The 18,862-nt window shown below is 39.5% G+C and overlaps 1 protein-coding gene across 3 annotated transcripts in view; it reads left to right on the top strand.

Annotated features, from left to right (window-relative positions):
- LOC124286244 overlaps positions 1-18,046 on the top strand; it is a 40,013-nt gene extending 21,967 nt beyond the window's left edge. For all 3 annotated transcript variants that reach the window (XM_046722600.1, XM_046722608.1, XM_046722592.1), the window contains exons 11-14: positions 90-167; positions 10,816-10,864; positions 13,524-13,691; positions 17,837-18,046. In XM_046722600.1, the coding sequence (XP_046578556.1) occupies positions 90-167; positions 10,816-10,864; positions 13,524-13,691; positions 17,837-17,974 (433 nt within the window). In that variant the 3' untranslated portion in view covers positions 17,975-18,046. The remainder of the gene's footprint in view (positions 1-89; positions 168-10,815; positions 10,865-13,523; positions 13,692-17,836) is intronic.
- The last annotated feature ends 816 nt before the right edge of the window (positions 18,047-18,862 follow it).

Genomic DNA, 18,862 nt, shown 5'->3' with positions numbered 1-18,862 from the left:
CTGACAAACTTTCTCCTTATACTAGTTTTGTGAAGGACAGTATGAATGTACTGAACGTTTTATTGATGTTCTGTGTCTTTTTCCAACAGTCCCCTTCGACAATCTATTGTCCTGCTGTCAGTTTCTGGCCTCTACTTATTGTTACTGCTGGCTGCTCGCCCTTACAGGTATGTAAATATCCATATCATCTGCTGCTAGCTACTGTCCACCTTGGCAGAATTTGCTGTTATTTGAAAATATCCCTGGTAGTTCTTGTCTGATTGTATCCAAGCAGTGTAGGCTTTTTCGGATTTTCTGATGCGTGGATGGTATGATGAATGATCCAATTTATCTTATTTCCCCATTAGTCAGACACCCCAATTGTCAGACACTTAAGTGAGGGTGGAGAAGGCTCACCCCTACAGTTACAATAGATCAGTCCTAATTAGTATATCCCCTGTTCTTTAGAATCAAGTGACTAGCATAACACAGTGTTTGCTTTGGATAATAAGGACATAATAAGCCTTATCTAATTGTCTTATCTCTTGCACAATAAGATCAAACTTGACTGTCAACCTTGACTGTTAAAGTTTAATCCCTTTTAATTGATCTACTCACATAGTATTAAGAGTCTTCTTGTGCATAGTTGATAGTGTGGCTTAATTATTATTGTGAGTAAACCAATAAAAAATTAAAAAGCAACTTGAGACTGACTTCTCAATGCAGGTCTAATGTTTTTACTTGACAATGTTTATTAGTTTCCAAAAGCGTCTGTACTGCACAATAATGGCAGGTTTGCAGAAAGTAGAGTTCATGACATCGCAGAGAGGCACGATTCAGGTGCTCTTTGATCGCCATGTATACCACAAGAACAAGACGAGGACGACTTGTGTGCATGTACCATGAAGTGCGCAACAGTTGGAGACTTCGTAAGAAATTCCACTGAACACAACCATCCACCGCCTATTAACACAACAAGAATCGACTTCATCAGCTCGATGAGAAAGTGTGCCTGAGAAGAACCCATGATGTCTATGCCAGCAGTCTACCAAGACGAACTACTGAAGTACAATGAAGACGATGCTGTACACCTGCCCTCCTACTCCAGTCTTGACAGCGTGCTGTACATACACAGAAGTCACACAATCCCAAGACTGCCACTGACCCTTCAACTGGATGGTATGTGGATGGATGGTTACCTTCAACGACTACATGGTCACTACGTGGGTGGATGATGACTCTCTGTTTAGGCTGTCCTTGTGGAATCATCATGAGACCGAGGACCAACAACTGCCTTGAGGGATTAACAGCCGTCTGAATGCCAGCCTGTCAAGTCGTCACCCGAATGTCTTCAGACTGATCGAGATTCTCAAGAAAATTCAGAAGGCAGACGATTTGAAGATCACCCAGATTGACTTCGGTGCAGCTCCTCTGCCACGCAAGAAGGTTTACAGGGAGATCAACCTCCAACTTGGTCGATTAAGAGAGCAGTTGGAGCAAGACTCCAATGCAGTATTTGGGTGCTGTTTGGAAGTCCATACTGTGCCAGTAGTGCTAGAGAATGTGACAATTTTATTTATATGCATGTGATATTGTGAAAAAGTAACAATTATTGTGAAAATTACAAAAGATGCTATAAAAGATAATAAAACTGGTCTAAAAAATGGCATTGTGTAATCATGGTCTCAAAAATCTCAATTGTCTCCTTATGTCTGACTAATGGGGTAACAGTTGGATTAGTCCATTAACCCCAATGGGTAACAGCCTTCCCAAATTTGTTCACTCAACCATGTAATTGGATTTTTCAAGTGTCTCACTAGTAGGGGGACACCCTGATTACTACTCCCTTGCTGTAACCCATGTTTGGTGGTATAAATCTACACCTGTTTATTTGTGATCATTCACTCGATGGGCAGCTGACCAATTTATAATACCGGTAGGTATAATTAGTGTTAACACAACTCAGATTACCCAATGAAGGTCCCCATTTAGCATTTCTTGTGTCTGGGGTAAATACTCAACATTATGAATTAAGGTCTGATGTGGCAAATGTATTATGTTTCATGTAATATGCGCATGGAAGTGCAGCAAAAGAATTATCAGCTGATTTAAAAAAACAAACATTGATCAAAGGATTAACCGATAACACGCTCATTGATTACTTACTTTTATCTTGCACAGCGGATTGGTCAAAAGGTAGTAGATTTATTAACCTATACTGGATAGTTATAACGTTATACATTTTTTGCATATTAGACTGTTAAATGACATGACATGGAACAGGTTTCTTTGTCAGCTGCAGATGAATGGCATATGGTTCCTTTATGTGGATATTGATGGATACAATTCTCGAACAAAGTAATAGCCTACTATTATTGCAATAGCTATAGTTGGTTTTAATCTTAATATTGGTATTTTTATTCATTTGTTGTAGAGTCAGCAGAATCATTCCACTTCATTATTTTTTTTGCCGTGAAGTTCGATGAGACAGACAACATACACTATGTAGCACTTAGGGCGTGTGTGTGAAATATGATTCATGTTGGCAATCTATGAAATGTGTAGATATTACAGTCATTTCATAAATTCACTAAAAACAGATCATGTACTTCTTATGAAGTTCCAAAATGCATAAAAATATTATAATGAATTTATTAGGATTATAAGACACAAATATAAAGACGGACATTGACTTCAGGTGTGTGTTTTTTCAGTCCTAACATTTTGTATCACTGGCATATGAAGTTAAACTTCAAAATTGTGTTCATTTGTTATCATAATAATGAAAATGGAAATATTAATCAATACAAAGATTTCATCTTTGTTGATCAATGTAAGGATATATATATATATCATACTTATACTACGAATTGTGACGCAGCAGTGATCGCAACCCAGTCAAGAATTCTAGGATATCATCTGGGTAGTCTTGGGGGAAAAACAATAACAAAAGCAACAACAAGTCCCGGGGGAATTGCTCTGGATCAGTGCCCCTTTAACGGTATAATGGTATGTTTTTCAAACGTATTGCAATATTTTTTCTTAGTACTGGTATATTAAATCTTTGAAGGGCATTTAGATGTGGAATGCATATATGAAGGAGCAAGCATACACTCTCCGAAATGTCATGTTATTCACAATAAAGAAGTTAACATCCATAAATCTTTCCTTTCTTTACTGGTATATTAGGTTAAAAAATATGTGATTTTGTGATTATCTCTATGGTTTAAGTTAAGATATACACAGACTTTCATACACAACTGATTGACAAAACAGCAGAAACATAGAAGCAATTATACTTTCAACTGCAAGTTATCTCCATTGTAGTCAGTACCCATGACAACAAAATGCAGTTTTACATTTTAATATGTACTGTTTCTTGCTGTTTCAATAACCTGACTTACCACATATGACCTGTTCCATGCTGGAGAAAGCACCCACTACTGGGAAACAAGGACAAGATGAGCACAGACCTGACAATTGACCCGTATTAGCATGTATGAGTGCCGCCCACTGGTGCTTGCCATTGTTAGCGAACTGGGCCCCAGGTTGTCCGCGATCAAGTGTAGTGTGATGGGTGAAGCGTGTGGCCTGTTTCAGGAAACACCGAGTTCGACAGTGACAGGTGCATTTGTTGCAGTCTCTCATAACCATGAATGGTTGGCTCATAGGTTACTATGCTTGAAATAACTGAAAGTAATGCCAAGGTGTCATAGGACCTATGTAGCAATCCCTTAATAATATCTTGTAAATGTTTATCGTGTGTCCGTGCACTGTAAACATAATACTGGCAGTGGGATATAACAACACTAATTGTCACATTCTGATTCGCTATCTGATTCAATCATAAGACCAGGTTCGACAATGATGTTTTCCATTTCTGCTTCAACTGCGATTTCTCATTGCCAGTACCCATCTTCAATAGCTTGGACATGCTTACAGTATCCTGACCATTCCTTGGAGCCGAGTGCTGACATTCTCTCTTCACATTGTGCCCGAGGCGATGTCTTTGTGACCTGCAAGTTTTGCCTGGCAACATAATTCTTGACATTGGCCCAAATCAATTCAATTGGGTTAAAATCTGCATGGTATGGAGGTAACCGCAGAACGACATGCCCATGTTGCTTCAGCATGGTATCTACGCGATATACAGGACAGGCTTTTTTAGATCTGGCAAGAAACAACCGTTCGGCTTTGAGCATTTTGTCGTTGAACGCAATATCATGCCTTTTTAGCCAAGCTTTGATGTCACCCTTCCTGTTGGCGGTTGTTGGGCACTTGTCAACTTGCTTGCTATGGTATGGAGCGTTGTCCATAACAATAACAGAGTTGGGTGGAATATTGGGTATCAATTTTTCACTCAACCATTTTGAGAAATTCTCAGAATTCATCTCATCACGATAATCTGCCGTTTAGCGTCAAATATTTGCAGTGCATTTGACACAAATCCGTTCTCAGAACCTGCATGCACTTCTAACAGCCATGGTCCAGATCCAGACGGTGGTCGAACCCCACCTATATCCATCCAGTGACATGGGACAGTGTGGTGCACATGTACCCACGTTTCATCAATAAAGATGATTGGGAGTTTTTCAGCTCGGTATTTTTTAATTGTTTGTAAGTATTGCATTTGGTTTGCAACTGTATCTTTCCTTTCCATCAATAGCTAGCGATTTGACTGCGTTTTGCACCATCTAAACCCCATTTGCTTCAGAGCTAACTGTAAACATTCTCAAGAACCCGCATAATTGAGATCTGTTTTGACCATCTCATGGATACTGTCAAGAGTTGGCAGTTGTTTTCGCACCACATATGAGTTTTGCACAACCGGCGAATTGTGAACTGGTTGAAATCATCGCGTTGGAATTTAATCACAGGACGATTTCGTGACTTGCTTGGGCTAACGAAACTACCCTCCCAATTATCACGATCGATACCTTCTGCTCGGATGCGCCTCAGTGAAGAGAGTAAACCGGTGGCATTGCTACCTTTTATGTGTCTTAGATGTACGTATCATGTTTTGTATATGTATTCTTTCACTATGTACTTAATAACATTGTATGTCACTTCTCGGGTCTGAGAATGTATTATCTGACCGTGCTTACCTAACTTTGACATGTTTAATTCTCTCGAAATATATATCTATATATCCAAATATTACTTATTTGCTACACCGACCACATGAGAGTCTTATGAGCAAGGCGTGTGCAGCTACTCGGAGAATCAATTTCATTGTCATGCAATGTACGTGCACTAGCATACATCTGCTCTACCTTTCACAAACCAAATTGGTTTGCTCATTGCCGTGCACCACCTACTTCTCGTAAACATGTTCTCTGCGCCGGTCCAACTTATCATTGTTTGCCAGTAACATTATTTGTGGGCTAAATTTTACATTTTGAGTTTTTTAGCCAATGGGATACTTCAGACATCACCATTCCTGACCATTATGCTAAGGAATGAAACAAGGATCCCCTTTTACTGTTAATTTTGGAAAACATGCACGGAGAGAAAGGATCTGTACACTTTGGATACTCTCTGAGCTTTTATATGCGATTGTTTTGTATGAATTTAGGAAAAAACATTTGTCACTTACATGAATATGAATCAGTCTAAGTAAGTCTAAGTAAACTTAGTTTCTTTGAGAGGCATTTTAGAAGTTGGATAGATGAAGGAAAACCAAGTTGTATGGATAGTCAACTTCTTTATTGCATTGGGTGCGACGTTTCGTTGTAGGTACTAACACCGTTATCAACAAGTGATCACTTAGCGATAACGGTGTTAGTACCACAATCATACGTCGCACCCAATCATTGCCAAGTTGTATGGATAGTCAACTTCTTTATAGCATTGAATGCAATAAAGAAGTTGACTATCCATACAGCTTGGTTTTCCTTTAAGTAAACTTAAGCTCAGTATTATTCGTTACACTGCTATACTGAGTCTAACAAAACCTAGTAGAAGGTCGCATGAGCTAACCTTTGAGCGACCTATGACCGTCCAATCAAACGTGAGACGGCCGAATGGATTTAACCAATCAGACAACGACTACTGGTTAGGGTTCGGTGGGACTTAAAAAACGGTTTTTGGATTTTCTCTTCCCTGGTCGCTGACACTGATCTATCAACAAACGAAAATCATTGGCTTCTATCATTTACTCACTTAATCCACTGTAACAACACCATATCTACTTTTGTATATTTTAGTCTCTTTCATCTTATAATCCTCTTATAATCCCCTATTTATTGTATATACATGCTTAAAATCACTCTGGTTCATGTACATTATTAGTATATTATATATATCCTGTATATCTGTTATTGAGCATTCACCTGACGAAGGGGCAAGGAATAGCCCAGAAACGTTGTGTATACAATAAAGAAGAAGTTGACATCCATAACATTTTGTCTTATACTTGAATACCAACTTCTATATGCCGCTCAAGAACCTAAACGAAAATCCTCCCAAAACACAGATATTTGACCTGCAGTATATACGCTTGTGGGTTTCTAATGACATGGTTACTATTTGCTTATATTTTGGCAAGATGACATCCTTGAATATTGACAAAAACGCTATTTTCAGCAACTGTTTTCTCATTGCGTGTATACTCGGAAGCAATCATGCGGAAAATAGCATTCGGAATCGTTCAAGTTTTTTAGGTAAAGGTTCAAACAGTATGTGCGAATGTTAACTTTTGCGATTTGGTAAGCTGTGTTTTGATTGGTCAGTCCAAAAGGTTAGCTGACGCGACCTTCTACAAGGTTTTGTTAGACTCAGTATAGCAGTGTAACGAATAATACTGAGCCTAAGTTTACTTAGACTGGAATATGAGTTTGCATATTATCAGATAATTTTCACTTTGATATGGATTTTGTTAATAGTGTATGAATGTAGAGACTGTACAACAGTCATGACAGTGAGTGTCACCAACAGAAGTATATATATATAGTCATGAAGTATATATATGTAGCTACTTACTAACACACACACATGCTACTCACTACCACACACAGTCATGAGATCAACCACAGGCAAACTGTAGCACAAATAGGGTTGCGCAACAGAGAAAAATTATCAGTCTTCCTATATGCGCGTGAAGCGAACAAAGTTTGGCTACGTACTTCCCTTGCTTTGGTTTGAAAAATATTTCTAATGTCGAAATATAATATCCACACCATCATAGGCAGACACCCATTTCCTCACTGGGTTATTTTTCATGGTCATTTTTCTCTCTGTTGCGCAACCCTATTTGCACTGAAGTACTGTCAGAAATAGAAAAAAACTGTTTTTAGGCTATTACTCTGTATCCCTAAAATTTACACAATTGCAAATAGTATATGTCGAAATAACCCACATCGGCCTAACTGGGCTTTCAGTGGGATGCATAATAGGATATCCAGAAAAGCATGTTTACTCATAAAATTGGGCAAAACTTAGAAAAAATATGAATAACAATAGATCAGACTATACATGGCAATTAGGTTGCTCAGCCAGGTATGACGCCGGACCATCAACTCACCTGGCATGAAATCCACGTGCTGCCTACAGGTACAAGGGGTCATCTCAAAGATATTTGATGCCTTTTCTTGTGTGTTGAATTATGTCGCATCTATTGATTCACATCTTACGTGTATTTCTTTCATAAAATTTATGTTCAGATATGTCAAAGAGTATGATACCCGTAGAAAAGCATAATCAGTCATCGTATTAAATGTCTCACAATATATAGGTGACATGACCACCCGAAGATCGACAGGACTGGATATTATTTGTAAATTGTTATGGCATGCCGTTTACTTCCCCAGTTTATTTCTCCTGAAGGATCATCTTATCTTAGCTGATATCTCTATACCCCAGCTCGACCCCAAACCAATCTCCGACACCCGTCCTTGGTTTGCTTTTGAGACGACCCCTCCTACCTGTTTCTTTTTATAGTGATAGTGAGACTCCATGGTAGCTACATCCTTAATAGTTTCGGTATTAAAGTTATTATTTTGTTTATGTTAGCTATCGTTTATAATGAAACTAAGTCTACTTTCAAAATGGGTATATAAAAAGTGTCCTTTGTAATACAATATCATCGCCCTCTAATTTGCATAAAGCCATTGTCTGTTCCAAACAAGTCGATTTGGACTGAGTCGTAAGTCCAATTTTTATGTTTCCTATCTCCCTACCACTGAGACTATAGTTAGGCCGAACTTAGTTTAACAAATATTTCACACTTTCACATATTATCTACATAAATTGTAGTAACAGTTTTTTTCTATTTCCGACAGTACTTTAGAGTTTGCCTGTGGATCAACTTCTAGCTACTCAACATCAGAAGTAAACATACAGTTTTCCCAGAAATTATTCAGAAAATCTTTGTTTCCTAATACTGATAATAGAATTTTAAGATAAGTGTTACATTATGTAGTAAAGTACTCAGTGTGTGAGGCAACTCTTGTAGGCTTAATAATTAACCTTACAACATCAAGAGTTATCTACCCTGCTGTAGCAGACGGCTTCCTTTGTTGACATGGCAGATTTGACAGCAGAAGTGAAAAGAAAGTTGGTTCTAGATGATTTTGAAAGGGGTGTGACTAATGCAAAAGAGTTAGCTGGTAGACATGACATTCCTCTATCTACAGCATACAGAATTTGAAGAATATTCAGTCAGGAGTTGGGATTGACAGGGGCAGGGAGGCCAAGGAAGTTCAGTACTACGGATCGCCCAACTTCAGTCCAGATCTTAAACCTGCTGAGAATGTGTGGGACTAATGAAGGACAGAATAAACCAAAAAGGACTTAGAAATATTAAGGATATGAAGAAAGAAGTGCCGGAATATTGGGATACGCTCTCACACGATTTCCTACAAACTTTGATTGGTAGTGTACCTAGGCGCATTCAGTTGTGTATTGCAGGGCAAGGATGTCTCACAAAGTACTAAAAAGACACTTAGACTGTAAGAGAATCATATCTCAACATATTCATTTAAGTAAAACTTCTATAGTTAATATACATGTATTAGATATTTGCTGAAACAACTTTCTCAATAATTTCTGGGAATACTATATCCAGTCATGATATTACCTGCAGGTAGCTACATACAGACTAACATACACACACTAACACACACAAATATGTATGCACTCATTATCACGACTCTGTACAGTGGAAGCCCTCTAAACCGGCATTCGTTGGGACCGGCACAAAATGCCAGTATAGAGGGCGTGCCGGTTTAGAGAACTTTTCCCTTTTCAACTTGAGAATGATCTTCCGTGTGCCATAAAATACAACTGAACAACGTGTTGATAGTCATCGTATTCTTTATTCATCAATAAAGATAACATCCGGTAAAGCACGGAAAAACAAACCAGTCTCATCGCAGTTAAAGACATCTTCAGACGCATATCCATCAATCAAAGTCGGGAGGCTGGACATCACTCTGTTCTACACTGGCACTTTCGCCGCTCACTTTGACCTGCTTGATGTCGAATCGTGTCTTCCAACATGCCAGCCAACCATCTGATGCCTTAAACTCGATGACATTTAATTCTGGAGCAAACTAAATCGCTTTCTCTTTCAAAATAGGGCCAGAAATGGGCACGTTTTTACTGTGGGTAGTCAAAAACCTATCATGCGTAAGTGTGTTAATTTTGCCAAATTTACTGTTTTCATTCGCACGACAAAGGATTTATAATACAAGTGACACGTGTCACTCACCAGTTTACCTGCCCTACTTAGGTCTAATCCTTATCCATACTCTTTTTATCAGGCAACATCAGTGAGCTAAATGCCGATGGTAATCCACTTCAGCCAATCAACAGGAGAGCCGAGATACCAGATGCTGGTTTAGAGAGCATTAATTACTGTACAAACAGTCAATTGGGCGGTGTCAGTTGTGCCGAAATACGGAATAGACTGACGCTGGATTAGAGGGCATGTAAATGATCATAAATTAACTAGCTTCTGCCGGGACCAAATTCTAGTGCCAATATTGAGAGCATGCCGGATTGGAGGGATGCTGGTTTAGAGGGCTTCCACTATATGAACTGCTGTTGATATCATGAGAGTGTACACACACACACACACACACACTCTCTCTCTCTCTCTCTCTCTCTCTCTCATACACACAGTCATGATATCAACTGCAGGTAGCTAATATGGAGAGACCATAATGAGCATCTTACTCAGGCTACCACTCAAGAAATTGTCAGATTTGGAGGAGGATGTGTCATGGCCTGTGGAGGCATTTCTTACCGACACTATTGATTCGTCTGGATGATTGAGTAAATGCTCAGCATTACATAACCAAAGTTGTTGATCTGGTGGCACTCCTGATTTTCATACAGGAAGGTCCAGACTTTGAATTCCCAAAAGATAACATCAGGCCAAACATGGCAGGATTGAACATGGACCGTTTAAACCAATGCTTCATCTGAGTCCTACCCTTGCCTTTAGAGAGTATTGACTTGAATGCTAATGAACAGTTATGGAACATTTGGGGGAAATGAGGAAGACAAAGACCTAAAACTGTAAATCAACTGTTTCAAGCACTCCAAGAAGAGTAGCAATAAATTCTAGCTCTTGTAATTCATAATCTGACACAAGTAGCCAACAGCAAAGCCAAGCTATTGGTTGCAATGAAATTTTTATCTCCATCTCTTATTGATGCCCTTAAAATTGCTGTTATACAAATGCTGCATTGAACTAGTGTTCTCTTATATTTTTCACTGAGTATATGTGAGATCTAGTGATGTATTAGTAACAACTATAGCATAACTTGCATTGTCATTTTTAACTATGTTCTCACACCATTTTTTTTATAAACTTCAATATTTTTGTCACAGAAAATGCACATGGAAAGGTCAGCCATTGAATATCCATCAGTTGCTGGAGGTAAGTATAGTACAAAATGTCTATAATTGTTTTAGTGTCTTGACAAAATGAAGCCGTTATTTTAATTATTTTGAGTCACAGTATAAAACTGGCAGTATTATATTGTAGCAAGACAAAGCTGGCTATGAATTATCTTTAGTTACAATACAAAGCTGTATTTCAATGATGTTTAGTGACATTACAAAGCTGGCTATGAATTATGTGTTCCTACAACTGTGCCTGTACATAGCCTTGGACTCAATTGTATGTAGACTTGAACATCTTTAACCATCTCATCCATGGTTGTCTTAGGTAGGAGTTCTCACTTTCATTTCTCAATGTTCACTGCAGGGCATTTGTATGTAAAAACTAGGTGGCTTGTGTGGCCATGTTATGTACTGGCGTCAGTTATGATTGTCTCAATTGATGCCCAGAGCGGCCCTTCCCACAGTGGCCCCTGAGTTTTCATGCCTTGTTAACTACCCTTCCTAGAGTGGCCCCTGAACACTTAAGTGTTCCCACACTGGCCTCTCTTAATCCAATCAGTGTAATTACCAAACAGTGTTGGACTAATTACGGAGGCGTGATGCTTTGAAAGAGCTCTGAATACCATGATGAAAAAGAAACACAACAAACCAAAGAGTGTTTTACGATACATTTACCATGTCCATGGCTTTACATGACTCCCAAATTCTGTGTCCCATTATCATCACATCTGCTTGAAAAATTTGTCGAACAATCCAAACCAAGTTTGTTATTTTCAATTTTTTCATGGATAGACAATTGCATCTGTTCATAAAAGAATAATGCCCGTATACAAGAGAAGCTTCTAAAGCTTCAGTTGCAGGATGAAGAAGGTAATCAAGCAGTTGTAGCCGCTGCTTTGGTTTGGCAGCAGGAGGGGCTGGATACAGAGATGCCAACCACTCCCCATTTTGGTGGAGTTACTCCGATTTTCAAATACAAAATCTGCTTTCCAATTTCTCTTTAAAAAACTGATTTTTTAGAAAAACTTCTGAATTCATTTTTATGGCTTACAATTTCGTAAGTCACCGGTGATTTATTTGAGTGAAAAGCATTCAGAAGCTTAGCATGTGATCCTTTGGGTGTCAAGTGTGCATATTACACGTTATTGAAGATGAAGTTTTCAGGACATGAATGTCGTGGTGGAGTTAAAAAACAGGAACCAATAGGAACAGAACACTGTGGCGGTGGATGTTGATGACCATGTCTTCTTGTTTTGTATTTCTTTATTTCAATTTCTTTCTTCAAATAATCTTCATTTGATTGAAACGTGTTCAGGGTTTTTGTGTGTTTTATCTAGTACTTGCATGGTAAGTAATATGGAAAGAAAGTGTTCAGAGATGCTAGTACTAAGTCACATGGTAAGAATGGATAAGGATAAGAAGGGTTGATTGGTAGATCACAGAGATTTCTTACCAGTGGTGTGGAGTTGCCTGGCCAGATTTTCAAGAAGCCTATTCTTGTACTTAGTGTTCTCAGACCCTTTGTTGTTGTAGTACAAGTTGTTTTCTGTGAAAAACTCAACAAGTGAATTGTTCAATGACTTTGTTGTATTCATACTTCTCCTTTTGTTTTGCCGTTGCATCTTTATGCTACTCAGGATCTTTAACTCCTCATCTTTCTCCTCATTATGGTCAGACCTCGCTTCAGCACCAATAACAGGCTGTGGCTCTTCAAGACTTATGTCTCTCTCTATCTTCTCCTCATCTTCCTCCTTCCTCTTCCTCTCCTTTCTTTGTTTTGATAACTTCTTGCTGCTCTTTCCTTTGGGTCTCATGCCAGTGCTTCTGAAGCAGACTTATGGACACTGCAGCCTGCTATTTTATCTGAGGTAGTTTCAACTGTCTGTTCTTTGCTGGCAAAGCTGATCCTGACCTTGCTTCAGGCCCGTCCTTTGAAACCAAACACAGTTGGTCCATGCAGAAGGTATCAGTATAATTATACAATCTGTGATCACTGTCTTCTTTCATACCAGTGACAAACATGCCCACCCAACTCATGGTTAGGTTGGGGTGAACATCTGTAGAGCCAGTGGGTCAGGCATTGGGCTGCCGTATATAGGAAACCTGCTGTTAGGGCAGATGTGGATTGTCCATTGCGACCGACTAATACCTCAGGCTGGAGAGACCAACTCCTTCGACATGTTCTTGTTCTAGGACAGCCATGTTTAACATGCTGGGTATGTGACATGTTTCAAGCCTGCAGCTCATCAAGTCGGCTAAGGGTAACATTTGAAAAGTCTCTGACTGCAAATGATTCAACCTTGTTTATTCTCGATGCTGTATGTAAACTACCAACTTGGTGTTGTTTTGATTGCACTGAACACACAGAATGAAATTAAATTTGGTAAATGTGTAGTAAAGCTGAAGTTGGTACCTCACCTGGCTAATAATACATGGACCATTTATGCATTTTCAGCTCTGTAAGCACCTCCTCCTCAGTAACCAAAAGTCTGATTGAGCCAATATTATGCTCAATTCTGTCTCTTTATGGTGATATGTAATATTTTGTATAAATTGTAACTGTAAAAACTTAAAACTTATGTTTTAACTTCAGTGGTCATGCTGAGGGTGCTGTGAGAGTTGATGACAAATATTGATGGATTTTACAAAACCCAGTCTGTTGTCATATAAATGTGAGTGTTATATGTCATCAGGTGGTGTGTACTGTGAGTCTGTGCACGGTGCAGACAGGGGGACTGCTGCTGTCCCTGCACCTCTATCCAGAGATGCTGAATTATCTGCTGATGGGGCTTGTACTATTGGCGTTGGTCCTGTGGCTGGGATGTGCAGCAGCAGGCAAAGTTGAGGACATGGAGGAACAGGTGAGTACAGCACAGTGAAGCATCAATATCTCAAATATATCAAGACAGCCTGCAAACAATCAAGCTGATACCAGGCATGAACAAAGATCCATGCAGTTAGAATGTGATCAAAACACAACATCCTGCTCACAAACAATAAAGTAACTTTGAAATATTAATAAGTTAGGGGGGTAGTTAATCAAAAATGCTTAACAAAATTAAATATGAATAATGGGACAGTGTAAAAGAGCCAATGAAAAATGACAGCCAAAACTCATCATGTTGAAAAAATCTGCCACCAGGGTTAAAACGAGTTCCCAGTGTTCGACACGCAGCACAATCAGTCAGGTTGGCACTCAGTCTCCTTGTTTCCACTACAGATTTTTTAATTCCAGGGCTTTTTCTGTCTGCTCATGCATTTGATTTCCATGACCAAAACTCTTATGCCTAACTAGTAACATGGAAGATGATTTCAGGTGTGGAATACATATATAGAACGTCATACTAGTGCATTTTGATGTTTTGTATTGAACAAGAAGATGTCATGGGAGCAGAGAAGCAGCAAGTTTGAAGAACAAGTTGTTTCTCTGTTCCCATGACATCTTGTGATCCAGTTTCTTCATGGCAAGATGATCGGAAACCTTGAATCTTGAGAAAGATGCTCAGCATAAGCCAATCGTCCATCAGATCTCATCACTCCAGCTTCATCCAGCTTCGGTTGTAGTCCTAACAGCTTGCTATTAGTTGGTAATGGTTTTCCCTACTCAAGGCAGGAATATTCATCTAGAAATTCTTCTCTCTGCATCTGTTCTATGATTTTGAACTGTGCTGTTTCAATTCCTTCTGCAGTCAGTTCTACATGAATCCTTTTAAGGTTCCCTACAACACAGTTGTTCAAGAATCTGTATACCCATGCTTGGATTCTTGTCAGTCTTCTCCAATCTGAGTTTCATGTAGCTTTGAGTCTCCACTCTTCACAGGACGAGTCATTCGCTATCATGGTAATAATCTTGTTTACCTTCAGACTTTTAGTTTCTGGTAAACATTTCCTTCTGTCTTCTCTTTCAGATAGATTTCTGGGCCATTCACTTTCATCTCTGGCCAGGAAAAGTGGTCCTGACCACCAGATCTGATTGTCAATCAACTTTGATGCAGCTGTTCCTCTGGTCAACATATCTGCTGGAAATTGACCTGTTGGTACATACCGCCACTGACACGGATTAGTCAGTTCTTGAACTTCACTAACTCTATTTGCTACAAATGGTTTGAATGTATGGCTATGGTTCTTTATCCACCCCAAAGCATTTGAACTGCTAATGGCTTTCAGTGGTGCTACTCGTCATTTTGCAGCAATGATTACTCTGGAGATTTCATTATTCTGGTAAGTATTCACAGCATACACAATGGCACCATATGCATTTTCAGAAGCATCAACAAAGCTGTGTAGTCTAGTTTCTTTGACCTTGTGACATCAACGCAAACATCTTGGAACCTGAATGTGTATTAAATCTTCCCGTTCCATAAGCCACTGAAATGCATTTCCTTTCAGATCATTGTCTAGTTCCTCATCCCAATCTAACCCTGCCATCCACACATTTTGTAAGATGATTTTTGCCCTTACAGTGAAGGGTGCAAGGAATCCTAGAGGATCAAACAGTTTTGCTATTTGACGAAAGAAGATTCTTTTTGAGATTGTGTTGTTCATGTCAGGTAAGTTGGAAGTGAATGTAAAGACATCTCTTTCAGCTATCCACATGAGCCCGAGTGTCTTTGCTGAGGGGAAGTAACCACTGTCTAACTTAACTTCTGATAATCGGTCTTAAATAGGTATCTGACTGAGAGCCTTGTGAGAATTTGAAAGCCACTTCCTAGGACGCATTCCAGCTCTATTCTAGAGCTCCATCAGCTGTCTGTACAACTCAATAGCGGTGTTGCCATCCTCCACAGCGTCCATGCTATCATCCATATATGTAGCTTTTTGCACAGTTTCTGCAGCTAACAGAAGATCGTCCTGACGTTTATTGGCATTTTCCTGACTCACAAACTGAGCTAAAAAAGGTGATGCATTCACCCCAAATGCAACTCTACTAAACTCATACTCTGTGGGCTGCTCATTTCGTTTCACGGATCACCAAAGGAACCTGTGATAGATAGGGCCTATCATCTGGAGATATTTTGACCTGGATTGCGTCTAAATTTCAACAAGACATCAAACAGTTCCCTCTGTAGCTTTGGGCCTTGATGGATAACTTCATTAAGAGAAATACCCTTGTACTTGGCCAAAGCATCAAATACATTTCTCACTTGTGTTGTGAGACGATCTAAACGGACAACTGGAAAATGAGGGAGATACCACTTTCCAGTATGTGCCTTTTCTTCGGGAGATACTTTTCTGATATACCCTTTTCTGTGATACTGTGAAATGATATCATCATATGCTTGAGCTATTGTCTCATCCTTTGCTAATTTCTTTTCTGTGCTCTCAAGACGACTGAGAGCCATCTGATAGTTATCAGATGGTAAAGCATGTACCGGTACCTCTTTCTTCCATGGTATGCCAATTTGATAGTGACCATCCTCATACATCAATGTATTTTTCACCCTATTGTGCACATTCTTGTCTTCAGGGTTCATATGTTCATTTTCTTTAGACTGGAATGCTCAATTTCCCAAAACTTTTGCAACAACATATTCAACTCTTGACCATCAGTACTGGAACGAGAAAAGAAAGTACTGGTACAGTGAGATTGAATGTTAGAGCTTGTCCCTGCAATATTTCCAATACAGGTCCAGTCAAGAGAAGTAAACCTTGCAAGAGGTTCGCCTGTATTTCCACATACATCGGAGTAGGAATAATGAAGATCTGCACTGTCCATGCCTATGAGGATATCTACAATTTTAGGAAAATCTATGTCTTTCAGATGTGGCCATAAACACGCAATAACCAAAATGTTGTACAACGTGGGGTTTTATGACTTGGTCAATATAGCGAGCAACTGTCACGTCATTTCCTCATCCTGGACCGAGATTCTGGAACACCATGGTGCCAGCTATCTGGTTCAGACCGATTGAACCCCACACCATGATGTTTGGACCACCCCACGAGTCTCTTTCAGCAATACACTCATTGGAAAACAGTTCCCCACACCTTCACCATACTCTAACTCTGCCATTGACTGTCGAACACAATATCGACTTTCATGAGAAAAAAACACAGTTCTCCATTGTCGATAATGCCAATTCCGATGCTGAGTTGCCCATTGGAGTCGGTTTTGGCGTAGTCCTGGTGAGGACAGGACTACGATATGGTCTGTGACAGCAGAGGTTTCTTCTGCTCAAACGCTGACGCATTGTATCGGCACTGATGGTTCTATTGTGAGTCCCAATGGTCTGGTGTGCTGTTTCCGTCGCTCTGCGGAAGCGACCCTGCAGATGGTGGCGCACAATCTGTTGGTCTTGACATTGTGATGTTACTGAAGGTCACCCACTGCGTGGGCGGTCTTGGATGCTGTTAGTGACCTGATACCACTCCTGCAGTCGGTAGATTGTCCTAACATGAACATTAAAATGATTGGCAGTCTGGTCAACTTGCAATCGTCCAAAGTCTTGGTTCCTCTGATCTCTCGTAATTCATACCATGATGATTGTGTCAAAACAAAAATGATTTCAGGCGAGTTTGGGACTCGCTGTCATTGGTAGGATTGTCACTATATGCACATGCATTTTCATTTTCATGAATGTCATACGGAACCTCTTACCACGTCTGCCTATTTAGGTGCTTTTGGTCGATGTATGCTTTTTCCTCAGGAAACACACTGATGTTGGTAATAACTGTCAATTTGGATTGAAAAACAAAACATGTACAATCATAATAAAAACACCATTTTGTAAGAACAAGACCTTGCATTTGGTTTTGAAAAGCTATGTTTCTTTTGTGGTTCAGTATATGTTATCAAAAGTAAATTTGTCATCACCTAGAATAACATTAAGCTTTTACTTCAACTCTCTGTGGCATCCCCAGCTTTATATAAGAAATTGTTATTTGGTTCTTGAAATTCCCAACAAATACCAGCATGGCATTTTGTCACAATTTCAGAGCCACATTGCACCATACCAGTACCATAACTGGTAGAAAAAGGTAGTTGCTAACACCTCCTTGCTTTCAGGTTGTCTTTGAAGATGAAGTTGAACGAACAGTGTCCAGGACAATAAGTTTGCCACACCAAAGAATAAAGAGGAACCAGGTTGGAGAGTATGTGACATCACACGAGGTAGAACGCAGAGTGGCACATGTGGAGTTCTGATCAATCCTGTCCTTATCATGGAAGTTCTCATCAAACTTGTTACATTCCAAATAAACTTTTGGTTACTTGCCATTGTTATCTGATGTTATTGTTACCCATGAAGGTCCAGGTTAGAATTGATCTTCAGTAACCCATTCTTGTAAGAGGTGAATAACGGGATCGGGTGGTCAGATTCGCTGGCTTGGTTTACACGTCATCGGTTCCCAATTGCACAGATCGATGCTCATGCTGTTGATCACTGGATTGTCTGGTCCAGACTCGATTGTTTACAGACCGCTGCCATATAGCTGGAATATTGCTGAGTGCGGTGTAAAACTAAACTCAATAACTCACTCACTCACTGTAATTGTGTCCATGGCTTATAATTGAAACTGAATTTTCAGATATAGCTATACCACTGAATTAACTATGCTGTAGGTAACACGTTTAACAGAAAACTTACTGCATTTTAGAGATATAAACCAGAGTTGTTTGAGAAGTGTCAGACGCAGTTAGGTCTCTCTTCAAGGATAAATTGATGGTTTAACTAGACAAGAAGTGAGTGAATATTGCTTTGAGCAGCATCAGTAGTTTTGCAGCCATATGTGGTGAGAAACTAGGCAGGGTATTGTAAACACAGTGACAGGTAAATCCATATCGTTGCTCTCATGCTGCAAATGTTTTGCTGGTACACTAATTGTCTGGAAGCCAGACGCCCAAAATGGAGAAAATGTGGTGCAGCTCTGGCAACTGAATGGATGTGATTTTTCACAATCAGGAATGATTTAGCTTTGGTTTAAAGCCGGTTGTCGGTGGAACATTTCATTCTAATTATGGTAATATTTTAGCTATGAATACACAATGTCATTCAGAAAGTGGCGATATGTAACATGTTATATTTGGGATTAA

Source organism: Haliotis rubra, unplaced genomic scaffold, assembly GCF_003918875.1.
Source record: "Haliotis rubra isolate DU_JTF1 unplaced genomic scaffold, ASM391887v1 Scf110, whole genome shotgun sequence".
NCBI classification, from domain to species: Eukaryota; Metazoa; Mollusca; class Gastropoda; order Lepetellida; family Haliotidae; genus Haliotis; species Haliotis rubra.
This window is presented reverse-complemented; position numbering and strand designations above follow the sequence as displayed.